The sequence below is a fragment of the Echiichthys vipera genome, assembly GCF_963691815.1.
Source record: "Echiichthys vipera genome assembly, chromosome: 11".
Classification (NCBI taxonomy): Eukaryota; Metazoa; Chordata; class Actinopteri; order Perciformes; family Trachinidae; genus Echiichthys; species Echiichthys vipera.
The window spans coordinates 3,223,895-3,240,409 of NC_139836.1; the positions used below are offsets into that span (position 1 = coordinate 3,223,895).

The window sequence follows — 16,515 nt, forward strand, 5'->3', positions numbered from 1 at the left end:
TCATGCATTCACTCTGTGTTTGTGTGCAGATGAGTCAGTGTCGCACTATTCTTCTTTGATCCGATCTGAATGAAGCTGCCGTATCTCGTTAGCGCTCATGCGGAGAGGGGGAGGTCGTGTCAAGAGACGCAGCAAGACGAGTGCGCACATGTGTTTGTGTTTGTTTGTGTCCCAACTCTGAAAACACAACCTGTTTCTAACTATCGGAGGTTGTTCCTTCGAAGACAAACTGTCCTTTGTTTTCTCTTTATTAGAGCAATGCACCAGAGAGAAAATGATATAATGACATGGAAAGTTTTGGAGACAGTCGAAATTTTGTCTGCTGTGTGTGTGTGTGTGTGTGCGTGTGTGTGTGTGTGTGTGTGTGTGTGTGTCTGTCTGTCTGTGTGTGTGTGTGTGTGTGTGTGTGCGCGCCGATGCCAAGACTGAGATTTTGTTCAGATTTTTCCTCGAGGTCTCATTTATTTGGAAATTCACTTTGAGCCGTGGATTAACCGTCTCCCTGCCCCTCCTGTTCCGCAGCCTGTGTGTGTGTGTGTGTGTGTGTGTGTGTGTGTGTGTGTGTGTGCGTGTGCGTGTGCGTGTGCGTGTGCGTGTGCGTGTGCGTGTGCGTGCGCGTGCGTGCGTGCGTGCGTGCGTGCGTGCGTGCGTGCGTGCGTGTGTGTATTCGCGCTGTCAGGAGCGGCTGCTGTGCATCTGTTACCCCCCCCCACTCCTCCTCTTCCACCAGCTCTCATCCCTTTTCCCCTTCTCTCTCTCCGGTAGGCTCTCTGCTCTCCATCCCTCCATTTCTCACACGTCCTTCTTCACCTTCTCTCCTCCGTGTTTGTCCGTCTTCCCCCCTTTATCTCTGTTCTTTCTCTGTCTTATCAACATCCATTTCATTTCTTTCTCTGCTCTCTTCCCTTCCTTTTCCATCCTCTCTTTTCCTCTCCTCCTTTCTCATGCCTCATGGTTAGTCCGTCCATCCCTCACGATGTTTCCATCCTAAAACACATCAGCACAGATTCTTCTTCTCTCTTCCTCGTGGTGATGATGTCATCTTCCCGCACCAGGGTTTTGGGCGAGGAACTAAGCAGCCGTTTCCATCCCTGGGCACCTTCATCTCCACACTGAGCCAGAGGAGGGACGCAGGGGGGCGGGGCTTTGCTGGCGGCATGACGGGGACGCTGACCAGCACCCAGTGGCTCCGACACGGTGAGTTCAAGCTCCACTGTTTTGTTCTAGGTCGTCAAACAGACGAGTTCGGCCTCATGTATCGGTCGGCACACAAAATAAATCAGCTCTTTTTAATGTTTTCTTCACTTCCACTCAAAAAAAAGAAAACATCCAGGCCCCAGAATGTCTTATTCTCACATCTGGCTTTAAAGACTGTTGCTGTTGGCTGTTCATTTGAATTAAAAACGTCTGCCAGTCGGATGAGATCTCTCCCCTCGGCCCGGGAACAGATCGCTGCACCAGCTTTAAGAAAATGACACAACTTTCCTGAAACAAGACGATTTCTGTTTAAAACATTATTAAAAAGTCACATTGGTAAAATGGCACGTCTGTTTTGAGGAAAATATGGACTACAAAGCACCAACAGCGTAGTTAGTGAAGCCAGAGTTTATTAAAGAGTGTTTTAAAGACTTACCTACTGGCCCCTGTACCAGCTCCTCTCATAGTAAAGTCCATTACAGTGGATTACCAAAGTCAATCCCAAAGGAAGGAGCCCATTGGTGCTTTGTTGTGTGTGTAGGGACTCTTCTCATGCTGCTGCAGAGGTTTGCTGTTATTTTCAGCAGGATTAGTGGTTAAAAAAGACCTTTGAATGCCTTCACCGTGCTGCCCCGAGCTAATCACTGTTAGCCACGTCCGGCTGTTAGCGACTCTCCTGGATTTCTCCGTTAATAGCTGTTAAAACTGTCTCTGTGGCTTATTTTTAGAAGAAGAATTGCTTTATTAATCCCACTCTGTTATTATACATGTTACACACACACACACACACACACACACACACACACACACACACATACACATGCACAACCAGGACCTACATACATGCAATTAATGGAGTGATGTCAGAGCGAGGGGGCTGCCAGTGGGTTCGGTGCCTTGCTCAACACCAGTCCACCCTCCATTCATGGTCGACACAGGGACTCGAACCAGCGACCCTCCGGTTCCCGGCAGTGTCACTCATGGACTGAGCTACTGCTACATATTTGATATGTGCAAGTGTCAACCGTTGGATGATTTTACGCCGGAATTTCACTTTAATGTCAAAAGAAAATAAGTCGACTTGTGTCTTTATCACTTTTACTGATGCCGACTTGCGCTCTGGACCATATGCTCATATTCTTTTAGCCGTGTGTAAGTGGGTGTGTCCCGGGCCACATTGAGCGGACGCCTACTCAACTGACGTCGTGTTAAGCTGGTTTTGTTCCTGACTTACAGCCAGTAGAGATATATCACAAGTACATCAAACACATTTGGTTTGCTACGGACCCAGTCTGTATTTGAACGTCCGTGTGGTGCGTTCACTGCCTGTCTTTGTTCTCACCCTGGTCTCAGTCTCCTCCAGGCCGTAATGATGTGTTACTTCCTCTGTTTACGGTACGCTCCGTGTACTGTATGTGCTCAGGCTTGTTTACGTTGAACGTCGAAGCAGTAACCCCCAAAGTCTCCAAAAATGGAAGAGAAGACAAAGAAAAGCTGTTCATGGGTTTTTCAGTCGGTGACCGTGCGTTTAAACAATCTCGCCGTGTGCAGGCAATCATAATCAATCATCGCACTTTTAACCCTTTCATGCATGAATTATCAAATTTTGATTACATATTTTTTTACCCAGTGATTTTAGAGTACCATAAGGGTACATAAACATGGTGAGAATTTTTTTTTTTTTCATCTCCATCCCCTAAGGAGATATTTTTTTGTACACTCCAGTGTACTCTGTGCGCTTTCCTTAAAACAAACATTTATATGGTAATTTGTTGAAATACTGTGCAAATCATGAAATAATATCACAGTATACCTGTATAATCACACTACAGTCATAGCTAGTCTTCCTGCCTGGCAGATGGTGCCATTGCATTCTTTATTGCTGATTATTCACACACACACAGACTCAAACACACTAAAAAAAATTCAAATTACTTTATTGTCAATTCATATCACTTTATAAACACACACACACACACACACACACACACACACACACACACACACACACACACACACACACACACACACACACACACACACACACACACACACACACACACACGCACACACACAGTAAGAGGTTACAGAACTCCTCTCACCCTATAAATAGTCACATACTCTCTCCCTCTAAACAGTCACTGAACAAATACTCTCAACCAAAGTAACAGGAGTAATGGACTGGTGGGGATAAATCAGGGTATGGAGAAGAGATGGATTGATTGATGGATGAGAGGATGGCATTTCCTCTTTCAATTATCTCCTCAAATGAAAGTTGGAGAAGCAATCAGGGCACACAAACACAACACATTGCAAGCAGGTGTACTTGGTTCTCCGGTCACAACTCTCATCACTGCACCTCATGGCATTTTCCTTTTTGAGCTTGGGCCAGTGGTTTCCAGGTGCATACCGGACCTCAGGAGGGACCTTGACCACAGCTCTTCGCTTCACTGGTGGTGGAGTGGCACTGGGTCTGCCTCTGGAGCGGATCTTCACAGAACCTGTGTTGATCAGAGCACGAGCTGTTGATGCCTTGAAGTGCAGGAGGTCTTTTGCTTCATTCCCAGACATCCTGTACAGGAACCAGGCATTCACAACTGCGACGTCCACAAAGTGAAAGAGGGGATACGTCTGTGGGGATACGCTGCCACCATCTGATCCATCTGGTCGACTCCTCCCATGTGCTGATTATAGAGCTTTACAGCAAATGGCCTTTGGACCTTCAGCATCTTCTTCTCCTTCTTGCTCCATCGTTCTGCTTCATCGGTTGGAGACACACCAGTGCAGGAAGAAGCCATATGGATAACTGAATTGTCCATCCAGCTTGTGATGGTTATGTTTTGGCGACTCGTCACAACCGAGACAGACCCTCTTCCCTCTTTCTTCAGCTGCTTTTCTGTTTTTAGCTTTTCCTGTGCTCCATGGAGCCTGTTCTTCCGGCACGTGCCAGTGCCGAATATGCCTTGATGCTTCAAAGCCTGGAGGAGGGGAATGGAACAAAAGAAGTTATCGAAAAACACCTTGTGGTTTCGGTCCTGCAGGTCCTCACAGAGGCGCATCACGACATCTCCAGCCATTCCAAGTTGGCTTATTTCTCCTCGTCCTCCAGATGGACCCTGGTATGGTTCGAAGCTTTACATATAGCCAGAGGACCCAGCTCTAACCCACACCTTCACTCCCCAGGGCTTCGGTTTTTTGGGGATGTATTGCTTCATGGACAAACGTCCCTTGAAGGGTATCATCATCTCGTCCACAGACTGATGCTCCTCTGGATCAAGCGATGCACTGAAGGTGCCCCTGAGAGCATTCAGAAATGGTCTGATCTTCACAAACCTGTCTGTGTTTTCGGGGTCGATGGAGTAATTGTCCACAAAGTGAACGTATCTCAAGATCTTCTCAAACCTGTTGACTGGCATGGCATCGGCAACCAAATCAAGGCGAAGTCCTTGCTCTGATGACCAGTACATCCTTGCTCTTGGGTACTTTATTTAGGACATTACCATGTTCATTCCAAGGAATGTTTTGAACTCGTCAGAGGTCAGTTCCAGCTTCTCATTTCCTTTTTGCACAGCATAAAGGTTTGTATTGAAGACAATGTCATCAATCATCTCCTGTGTGAAAAGATGTGAGAAGAAGTCTATTGGATACCTTCCCTCTACATTCATCTGGCTCTCTCCTAAGAAAGTGGGAAGATCTCCTTCAAACCCATTATCCATAGATCTCCATGTATTTCTGACACTCTTTCCCTTTGCTTTCTTCCCCTGAGCTCTGGGTGGTGGTGAATTCTCAGCTTCCTCAGCCTCATCTTCCTCCTGACCCTCATCTATTACCTCATGTGCCTCACGTTCTTCTTCATTACCCTCATATTCTTCCTCCTGTGCCTGATCTCCCTCATCACTGTCACTGCTGGATCCGGCTACTTCCCTGCTTGCACCATTCTTTTCAGGCATCCAATCCTCATCACTGCCACTATCACCACACTCCTCCTCACTTGATTCAGGAAACTCCTCTATAACCCTGTACTCCTGTCTCATGAAGCTCTATAAAATATAAAGAAACATAAATGTATGCATTGAAAGTACAAACATTACGTGATGGCTAGCTAGAACACAATGCATTTACAGTAGAGAATAACTAATGCACATGGCATGTAGACATGGCCAGTGCATAATGGTCACTACAGTGTACACATGGAAAATTGGTATTTTCTCCCAATGTAAAATCAAAACTGAGATATTTCTTGGATATTATGTCAACTAAGATGCTCCTTGATCTTATAATATTTTTCTTACCTTCAAGGGATTCTTTTTGTAGAAGGTAGACACAGATATAGGTGAGGGGCCTGGTCTCTGTTGATCTCTGTCAGCCATCTTGGGATCAGTGACTACTGTAGCCCCTCCCACTGGATTTTAAATTTGTTTGTTTGTATGAAATTCTGAAATAGCACCACCTGGTGTTGACTATGTAGAACAGTGCCCAAAATTTTAGGCAATTAAAGAGATAAACCACTTTTAATCAGCTGTACACTGTAGTGTCTTCCATGCATGAAAGGGTTAATAAGACAGTGACGGGCATTTTTACGGGCCGGTTCAGATCTCAGCTGAAGTTCGGCTTCGTTTCGGGACTTTCTGCCGTTCCTAACTACGCGGTTGAAGAAGAATTTCCGAGTCCCTGTTGAAAGGTGTTGGTTTGTCTCCCTGCTCCGTACGTTTCATCCAAGACGTTCGATTGAAGTCGCTTTTCACTGAGTTTTCAAAAAAATACAAATTTAAACTGGGAGAAATCAAGATGACAAACATGTCACGAGGCTCTTTATTTGTTCTCCACCGTCAGCGCTTCGACATGAAAGGGAAAGTGGCTTCCTGTTCACGGCGAGGTTATTTCTGACTGCCGTGAGAACGCGGAGCCAGCGGAGTGCTCAGCAGCCCGCTTTGTCACCACGGCTACTGATGCCAGAATAATTATGCAAACCTCCGCCCCAAATGAAAACCATATGAAAGTGAAAACACTCAACACACACACACACACACACACACACTTTAGATAGTGCAGCATTCCTCGGGCCCGTTGCACTCGTCCGGCCTGCTGGATAATCACCGCAATTTGCTGTTTCATCTGTTTAGTATTACGGGAGGTTTGTATTTCCTTTTAATATTGTCAAATATGGTTTTGTGTGTTGAGGCTGAGCTGAGCACAGATCCCTCTGAGATCAAATAACAATGACACCTTTTTAAAAACATTAGCATTAAACTCCAGTTTGTTATGTTAAAAGATTAAACACACGATCCGAGCCGGACACAGTGACGCAGAAGAACACAACTTTCACTCACACTTAAAGGCTAAACCTCTGCCCTCTCTTGCTTTGGTTCTTCTTGAAACATCCCTGACTTTCTTGACGCTCAGAAGAAAAATAATGATATATTTAAAGAAACAATTGTGGCATTCGTGATAAAACATTCACTGCTAAAAACATGGACAGGAGCAGGATCGGGAACAGGCCAAGTTAGGTGACCCGACACAGCCAAACACAATCTCCTCAGACAACATTTCTAATGATATCTTCATCTCATCTCACCTCTCACCTCTTATCCGGGGTCGGGTCGCGGGGGCAGCAGCTTTCGCAGGGGACCCCAAACTTCCCTTTCCCGGGCCACATTAACCAGCTCTAACTGGGGGATCCTGAGGCATTCCCAGGCCAGTGTGGAGATCTAATCTCTCCACCTGGTCCTGGGTCTTCCCCGAGGCCTCCTCCCAGCTGGACGTGCCTGGAACACCTCCCTAGGGAGGCGCCCAGGGTTCATCCTTACCAGATGATCCTGAACCACCTCAACTGGCTAATATCTTATGAAAAGTTATTTAGTCATTTTTAATGCATTATCCTACATTTCAATACGTCCTAATGTGGGAACCTACGTGAATGTGCCCAGGACATAGACAAGCTACTGCAGTGCAGAACCTGTTTACTAGGCTTGGGTTTAAAATAAGTATGTTACATAACTTATTTATTAAATGTGGCTTTAAAAAAAGTGTCACAACAAAACATCAATGTTGACTTTTGGCTGCACACGGGACATGATCAGCAGTCTTCTGGATGAGTCTTGTGTTTATTTGACCTGTCCAACTGCACTTCCTCCACAGAGGCATCATCCGGCATGATGGCTCACGATTACACTGTTTAAGAATAAGCGGCGTCTATGATTGGATTCAATTTAAGCTTTATCCCCCTGCACTAATGGCTATGTCACAATAACAAGGTGCACCTGAATGCACCATGAAGTCCAGTCGTAGCCCACACACTTTACCCTTAGGGCAGGAGTAGGCAATTCCAGTCCTGCAGAGCCACTGTCCTGCATGTTTTAGGTTGCTCCCTACCCTAACACACCTGAGTCTGACAATGATCAGACTGTGACGAGCATTAGCTGCTTGATAAAGAGCAAATCATTAGACTCAGGTGTGTTAGAGCAGAGAGGAACCTAAAACATGCAGGACAGAGGCTCCAGGACCTGAACTGCCCACCCCTGGTTCAGGGGAAGGCGAAATGTTGCCACATCGGTAACTTGGGGGATGTCACTGTGTCTTTATGTGTCTTTGTGTGAAACCTCATTTGGTTTATTACCAGGCTGGATGACCGTATATGGTCCACAGCTTCAGTCTGATGTTTGTACGGCTCCCTTCATTAAACCTCAGCAGGAATAATAACGTGAATTAATGGACAGCCCTCGGTGACAGCACTTGAGGATGGTTGTCCTCGTCGACACATCAGAGGCTTTGTTGAGGTAAACTTAGATGAAAGACCGAAGAGGAGAGGCAGGAGGACGTCCTCAGGGTCCTCTGATCAAAGGGTGTCATGGCGACTGAGACTTGTTGCTGTCAGGACTAAATTGGGTGATGCACCTGCTGACAAAGCAGTGTTAATTAGGAAGCAGTGGGGGGGGGAGCAGAGGAGAGGGTAAGGGTGCAGAGAGAGAAAAGGAGGAAGGTCAAGAGTGTGTTCTCCTTGTTAAAGCTCTCATCAGCTCTGTTCTCTTGTCCTGTGGCAGGCACGGCTTAATTATGGCAGCTTCATTAATTCATCACACAGCCAGGGTGCTGTACACCACGCTGCATTTGATGGTCCCCAGAGGACGATTCACAGGGATTTAGATGTTTTTCACAATCAGCAGCTGGATCCATGATGATGCATCAAAGGCTTCTGGGTAATGAGTTCTCTGGGGTGGAAACTCACGGTCACCAGAGGATGAACCTTATTGTTTTGTGAATCCAGGAACATATATTAGACTAAACACACAGAACCTATAAAATCTAAATCTATATTGGACTGAGTCCATAGGTGACTCGGCTGGGAACGGTTCGAGTCCCTGTGTGGACTGCGAATGGAGTGTGGACCGGTGACTGGAGAGGTGCCAGTTCATCTCCTGGGCACTGCTGACGTGCTGTTGAACAAGGCACCGTAGAACTCCCAACTGCTCGGGGCGCTGAATATGAAGGTCTTGCACAGTAACGCTCTGGACGCAAGAGCAACACTGGTCCACCACACAACATGAATGACTATTTGTTTTGCAGTTTCTGCAGCTTTTAAGGATGAACAATTGAAAAGTGAGGCTAAAGTGTTAGAAATCTGTGATGGAGGGCCGGTTTAATCAACTTCTTCCATGCGTGAAGCATCGTCTTCACCTTCACCTTCTAGGGGAGGAATCTTATCTGGGACGGCTGTAGAGGTAGCCTCCTCTGTGGGAACTTCGTCGTCATCGATACCCAGTCCGAGTTTGATCATTCTGTAGATGCGGTTGGAGTGGGTCTGTGGGTCATCCAGAGCCCCCTCGCTCTGACATCTCTCCATTAATTGCATGTGTATATGTCCTGTCTGTGCATGTGTGTGTATTTCGGGCCTGTGTGTGTGTAACATGTATAATAACAGAGTGAAATAATTGAATTTCCCCTTGCGGGATTAATAAAGTAATAATTCTTCTTCTTCTTGATTTGAGAGTATATTTATATGAATCTTTCTTGCTCTTTCCCTTCCCTCACATACAGCTCTTATTCTGTTGCCTGTAGCCATCCCTCATTCTTTGCTACTTTCTTTTGTTTAAGCTGAATGAATGCACGGCCGTTGGGATCAGCTGTTGCACAGGTTTGGGGTGTGGATTGATGAGATTTTATTGATACCAATGCCGGTATCGTTTCTGCTCACTCTGATATATATATATATATTTTTAATCAATTACCTCTTTTCTTTTATTATTGGTCTCCTTAGTCAAAGAAAACAATCTGTCAACGTGGTTATTATAACGTGGTTATTATACCGTGGTTATTATAGCGTGGTTATTATACCGTGGTTATTATACCGTTGTTATATAGCGTGGTTATTATAACGTGGTTATTATACCGTGGTTATTATAGCGTGGTTATTATAACGTGGTTATTATACCGTGGTTATTATAACGTGGTTATTATACCGTGGTTATTATAACGTGGTTATTATACCGTGGTTATTAAACCGTGGTTATTATACCGTGGTTATTATAGCGTGGTTATTAAAACGCTGCAGTCCTGTAAAAAAACAAACGTGCTGACATTAATAAAAGAAACTGAAAAGTCCTGAGGTGAACAAAATCCAGTTCATTCCAGTTCTGAGTCTAATGTGTTAAATAATTGTCCTGAATAAGACCTGAGAGCAGCTCGGTGCATTTTCCCTCTTGGCCAATCACACTGTGACGACACCGTGTCTTTAGGACGTGAGAGACTGTAAATTAAACACCTGGGGCCCTCGGATCCGTGTTCAACGGGCAGACGTCAGCCAGAAACTCAGAAACGTTTTCCGTCTGTTGCTTTTCTGATCGAGGGGATTTTGAGAAATCTGAAACCGAACTAAGGGCTCCACTTCATTTGGCTGTTTTTTTTATCGGTAACCTTCATTTCCAACCCTTTATTGACATTTCCTTCATATAGAAAAGGCATTTGTTTATTAAAGAGGGTCTGTTATTGTTAGATTTGTTTCTCTGGGTAAATATCTTCTGGATTATGTGGTAGGGAACGTGCTCTCCATCAGCTGGAGTCAGTGCAGCCACAGTGTGAGGACGTTCGTTCTTTAATTGCCTCACATTTATTTCTCATTTGCCTTTTATAAGTTCTTGTTCTTGTGTTTTTTTTTAATGTGAATTTTTCCTTTTGTCTTCTAAGACTTTAAAATGGGTCAAGAATTGTTGTGGTGGTGGGCCTCTAAAGCTCACTTACACATTGTGTGTGGAGTTTGCATGTTCTCCCCGTGTCTGCGTGGGTTTTCTCCGGGTTCTCCGGTTTCCTCCCACAGTCCAAAGACGTGCAGGTGTTCGGTTCATTGATGACTCTAAAAAATTGCCCGTAGGTGTGAAAGGTTCGTCTCTATGTGTCCTGTGATAAACTGGTGTCCTGTCCAGGGTGGACCCCGCCTCACGCCCAATGTCAGCTGGGATCGGCTCCAGCCCCCCGTGACCCCGACAGGGACAAGAGGATGAAGATGAATGAATGAGTATCATATTGAATGATGAATGAATGCTTGGAAGTCCCTTGTGTGTCCAAGTGTGCAGCATTTATTTGAAGGTCTGACCTTTCCTCCGGCACCACCATCTGTAATATTTCTACTTATACACAAAAACATCAGATTCACATTAAATTCCCTGAACACATTTCTCTCACTTCCTCTTCACGCGCGGCCTTTTCTCTAGCGCCACCTTAAGTCAGTGATGCAACACCTGCTCATGCTGCCAAGCATCCACCCGTCTGCCTCTGCACTCTCGTCCCTTTCATCTTCTGCTTGTACGGTCTGTCGCTGCAAACAGAATGAGCACCCACAATGCACCTGGACAGGACTGCTGGGGACTATTGTTACTGTGGAAACCGAGACAATGGGAGGCTAATTATAAAGAGAATGGATGGATGGAAGTGTGAGAGGTTGGCTGAACACGTCTGTATTTGAACATTGCGGTCACGGTTCAGCCGGGCCTCTGTCATTACACACTGATTGAGGCTAATAGCTGTAGTCTGAGCGTGTGTGTGTGTGTGTGTGTGTGTGTGTGTCTGTGGGTGTGTGTGTGTGCGATGACACAACATCATCAGTGACCTCTGTCTCATTCTGACCCTTTTACCATCGTTTCTGTCTCTGTCTTGCTGTAAATTGTCTGTTTCCAGAGAGGAACGTTTGATGGAGAGCTCCTTTAAACTGCAGATTTGTTATAAGCTGTTCGATGTGTCTGTTCTGTCTGCTTTGATTTTTGTTTTAATTATTTTGTTTTATTGTTTTTATATCTCAAATGACAAATGCCAGAACACTGAAATAAGTTTAAAAAACAAAAACCCCAGAAAGTATATTTAAAAGAATTGCCCGAAAACGTCTGTGGCAGTATTAAAAAGTGCTGTCATAGTCTTACGTTTGCATATTCAGCAACATCTCATCTTCATCTTCATCTTCAACCTGCTTGTCCCTGTCGGGGTCGCGGGGGGCAGGAGCCGATCTCAGCTGACATCGGGCGTGAGGCGGGGTCCACCCTGGACAGGACACCAGTCTATCGCAGGACACATAGAGACGAACAGAGACACATTTATACTATTTATTTATAGGGCAAGATGATGTCACATATTGTTACAATGATTTAAATGTTCTATCATCTCATCTCATCTCATCTTCGAGCTCTTATCCGGGGTCGGGTCGCGGGGGCAGCAGCTTTAGCAGGGGACCCCAAACTTCCCTTTCCCGGGCCACATTAACCAGCTCTAACTGGGGGATCCTGAGGCGTTCCCAGGCCAGTGTGGAGATCTAATCCCTCCACCTGGTCCTGGGTCTTCCCCGAGGCCTCCTCCCAGCTGGACGTGCCTGGAACACCTCCCTAGGGAGGCGCCCAGGGTTCATCCTTACCAGATGATCCTGAACCACCTCAACTGGCTCCTTTCAACGCAAAGGAGCAGCGGCTCTACTCCGAGTTCCTCACGGATGCTGAACTTCTCCCCCTCTCTCTAAGGGAGACTCCAGCCCCCCTCCTGAGGAAACACATTTCGGCCGCTTTTACCCGCGACCTGGTTCTTTCGGTCATGAAAAAAAACATGTTTAACTTAAATGGCATGAAGATGAGTGAAACACAGTTAATGAGTGTTGTATCGTCTGACTGTTGTTCTCAGGGAGAGAGCTGCCTCCGATCTGCAGCGATGTTCGTCAAAAGCAGCGGCTCTCTATCGACACTCTTCCTCCGGAGGTCAAAGCTCCGTTCCCCTCTGACCCCATCATCCCCCTGCGTACCAAGACCACCAAAGAGTTTCAGTGAGTGTCCCAAAACGTTAAGACACTTCTCCCCACATGATGCTCGAAACAGATAGACTTTTTAAGCATTGTTTGTGCTGCAGGGAGGACATGGAGCGTGCTGTCCAGTCGGGTGACTGGAGGGACGTCCGAGAGTTTTACTTAACCACCTTCGACTCCTTCATTGAAATCAACGCCGCCTTCAAGGTAGAACACACACACACACACACACACACACACACACACACACACGCACAGTTTGACTCTCAGCAGGATGCCTGTTGTGAGAAAATTTCAGCAGACGCCATAACCGTTTTACGATGGGAAAGCATTTTTCTCTGCTGTTTTCCTCCCATTTTTCCCATGCTCTCCCCTTTCCCTTTCTCTGTCTTAATTTTCTGTCATCCATCCGTTCCCAGCGAGAGGCGAACGGATCGTTTAACACCATAGACGACTCGGGAGTCAACGCCAAGTTTGTCAACGCTGTTTACGATGCCCTGCTCAGCACAGTAAGCACGAGACAAAAAACACACCTATAAAAGCACGCAAGCTCACCGTTAAACTTCTTCAACATCAATTCACCTCGTTTACTGTCACCCCCGAGGACGTTTGCAAAGTTAACTTCATTTATCATGACGCAACAGTACCTCTGACCCTGTTTACACTTGGTTTTAAAATGTATCTAGGGGGATCAGATCACAAGTGGACAGCGTTGAACACAAGTGTTAACGACCACCAGAACGCATTGAGATCCCAGCACTCCAACCACTTGCCTGGGATGCATTCGTTACATTAATAGCTAATGCTGAGGCTAGCCAGCTAGTTTGGTTAGCAAGGTGCAACCACTGAATGCTGATCGAAACAATTTTTAGGCGACCAAAATGTTAAAATCTATTTTGAGGACAAGAAAACTCAGTGTGAGACGCTCAAAGTGGATGTGGATATCATAGACTGTATAAAAAACGGACGTAGCATACCCGTCAAGGTCCGCTCTCTCAACTTGATCCAATCGCCCTCATCTAGTCTTGTCAGACTTTGACTCCGCCTCATTTCCTCTTACCAAAAAAGGGCATGTATGTGACGTTGGGGGAGGGGCATACGTCCATCTGGCTGACGTTTACCTCGGAGGAGAAGTGAGGGCCAGAGGCTAGCTGTCACCCAAGAGGCCACGCCCCTAATTATTCATACACTTTAACCTCCAATTAAATAAAAACTAGCCCCTCCCCCTCAGTGTTGTCATGGAGATCTGAGCTAAATACACAGACTAGAATGTTCTTTTGTCCTTAAACAGGTTTAATGATGCTGTGTAAACGGCCTGTTTAACATGGGGCTCAATGAGAAACTGCTCTGTTATGAAACCTGCCCCTAGTGGACACTCAGAGAACTGACGCTTTTGGCACTTCCTGATTGGATCGACCAGGAAGTCACTGTGGTGGGGGCTTGGTGGATATGTATCACTAAACCTCTATCCTGGTTGACAGGTGGCTGTGAAGCCCCGCCCTAAAGCAGTTTTTAAGCCTTTTTATAGAGGACAGATGTGAAATAGGGTTAAAAAGAGGGGGAGACACGCAGCAAAGAGCCGCTGCCTCGAGGACCTTCACCCTCTTTACATGGGCAACGGCTCTAAACACTGGGCCACTGGCAAAATGTACTGAGGTAATAAATCAAGAGAGAAGTTTAGGCTCATTTTCTCATTGACTTCTATACAATCACACTTCTTTATGGAGCCAGTGGAGTCGCCCCCTTCTGGAGATTCGAGAGAATGCAGCTTTAAGGCATTTCACCATTGGCTTCACTTTTCAGGCCTAGAATCCATTTTAAGTGTAAATAATATATAAGTTAATTCTATAAAACTTCACATACTCGCTGACTTGATGAGGTGCTGAGGCGATGCTCATTGACGACAATCAAAAACACACGGTAACAGAATAGTTTGCCCGGATCCTTCAGCTGAGTTCACTCCACAGCAGCCGATCCTGACACTTTAAGCTGTCCTCGTAAACACTTGTGCGTCCTGAAGTGACCTCGCCGGTTAAGTTATGGCGGCTAGAGTTTCCATTTGTCTTTGTGGGTCTCTGACATTAAGGAATGTTGACTCGACCTTGTGATTCACTCTGCGTTGGACTGTGAACATGTGTTGGTGTGTGTGTGTGTGTGTGTGTGCGTGTGTGTTCAGCCTCAGGATATCCAGAAGTCAGTGTTGAAAGGGATCATCAACAGCCTGCTGAGGGAGTGGAAAGGGTGAGACCACCTCTGTGTTGTAGTTGATGATGCATTTGTTTCAGTTCGTTTACTTTCAGCTTCAACGGGATTTCCAAACACTGCAAATTCAAATCGTAGACTTTGGTCCTAACAAGAAACACTAGAAAACTAGAAACTGTGACACTTAGCTTAAAGGAATATTCTAAATGTTTTTGTGAATTCACTTGTCTCATGAGTGCAGCTCTTTGACCTGTTTAACCTGGCCTAGCACGCGTTTTTGTCGTGCTTTGTTGCCGCGCGGTCGTTCTGTTGTGTGACAGGTTTTGTCTTTGTGTGTCTTCTGTTTTCAGGCCTCGAACAAAAGACGACCTGCGAGCTTATTTCATTCTTGTTCAGGTGAGACTGGGAATCCTCGAGACGCAGTAAAGACTGAATCGTTTCATCTCATCTCATCTTCAGCCTCTTATCCGGGGGAAGGTCCCCAGTTTCCCTTTCCCGGGCCACATTAACCAGCTCTAACTGGGGGATCCTGAGGCGTCCCCAGGCCAGTGTGGAGATCTAATCTCTCCACCTGGTCCTGGGTCTTCCCCGAGGCCTCCTCCCAGCTGGACGTGCCTGGAACACCTCCCTAGGGAGGCGCCCAGGGTTCATCCTTACCAGATGATCCTGAACCACCTCAACTTGCTCCTTTCCTAAATCGATTCATTCATTCAATTAATCTCCAACCGAAGTCCAGCTTTTTAAATGTGAATGTGTGAATGAAGCCTCTGTGACAGTAACATACAAGGATTAGATCGTTAGATCGAAATCTACTGTCCATAATGGGGACCTATTATGCTTTTCTGCCTTTTCTGACCTTTAGATGTAGTTATAATGTTTTATAGTCATGTTAAATGAAACCGAAGCGTCAAATAATGAAGTCCTTGCATTTAGACGTGAGCCCTGCCGACCGTCTGGGTCGGCTGAGCTCAGCTCTGAACGCTAGGGTCTCCGTCGTTATCAGAGATTTCTTCGAATTTCCGGAATTTGTCTCCGTAGAAGAATCCTGACTTCCCTATTGGTCACGCTGCTACAAACAGGGCCAAACTGTAAGCTGTGAGTTCGGCCTCTTTTATGCTTTTCTGGTGTTTAATTTGGAGGCTAATCTGTTGAAGCTAACGTTAGCATGTTGCGCAGCTAACGTGACTAGCTTCCATATAGACGCTGAGATAACTGATTGCATATATGTCTTTAGGGGCACAACATTTCCTGGCACGCAGCATCAACAGTTGACCAATCACAGCAGAGCAGACCAGCCGACCAATCAGAGCACACTGAAAAATATGTAAACCTACAATACAAATAATGCAATATGTATTATACAAATATGTAACAATGTATAATACAAATGTGAGCCTGAAAACTAGGATGAAAGGGCATCTTTAAGTGAAAGTACGAAGAAGCTGCGTCGTCTTCAAACAGGCACAAATGTCCACGTGGACTCAAGTTTGGAGGTCAAAGGTCAAGGACTTTGGGCCGTGTGTGAATAATTCCTTTGTTAATTCTGCGTAATATTAATTAATTAATTAACATTTCACACAAACGTCTCAATAGGATGAAATGACGCAGTGGTGATTTTATATTCAAAAGGTCGAAGGTCAACGTCACTGTGACATCATTATGTTTCCGTCCATCAGTCGACGCCATAACTCAGGAACAGAAGAGGAGACGTTTGGTCCAAGTTTCGCCAAAAAATACACTTAAAGCTTTTATTAAATCCCTTCAAAGTCCTCACTTCATATTTTATGTTAGTCTGGACCGTTTGGATGTAAACTGCAGCTCCACTGGTTGGAGGAGTCCGCCCTCAG

The 16,515-nt window shown here is 45.7% G+C and overlaps 1 protein-coding gene across 1 annotated transcript in view; it reads left to right on the plus strand.

The window, feature by feature from the left end:
* Positions 1-16,515, plus strand: part of hectd2 (HECT domain containing 2) — a 60,866-nt gene that overhangs the window by 6,375 nt on the left and 37,976 nt on the right. Inside the window, exons 2-7 of the mRNA XM_083923355.1 lie at positions 1,056-1,197; positions 12,349-12,487; positions 12,571-12,673; positions 12,886-12,975; positions 14,643-14,707; positions 15,019-15,064. Of these exons, the coding sequence (XP_083779481.1) occupies positions 1,056-1,197; positions 12,349-12,487; positions 12,571-12,673; positions 12,886-12,975; positions 14,643-14,707; positions 15,019-15,064 (585 nt within the window). The remainder of the gene's footprint in view (positions 1-1,055; positions 1,198-12,348; positions 12,488-12,570; positions 12,674-12,885; positions 12,976-14,642; positions 14,708-15,018; positions 15,065-16,515) is intronic.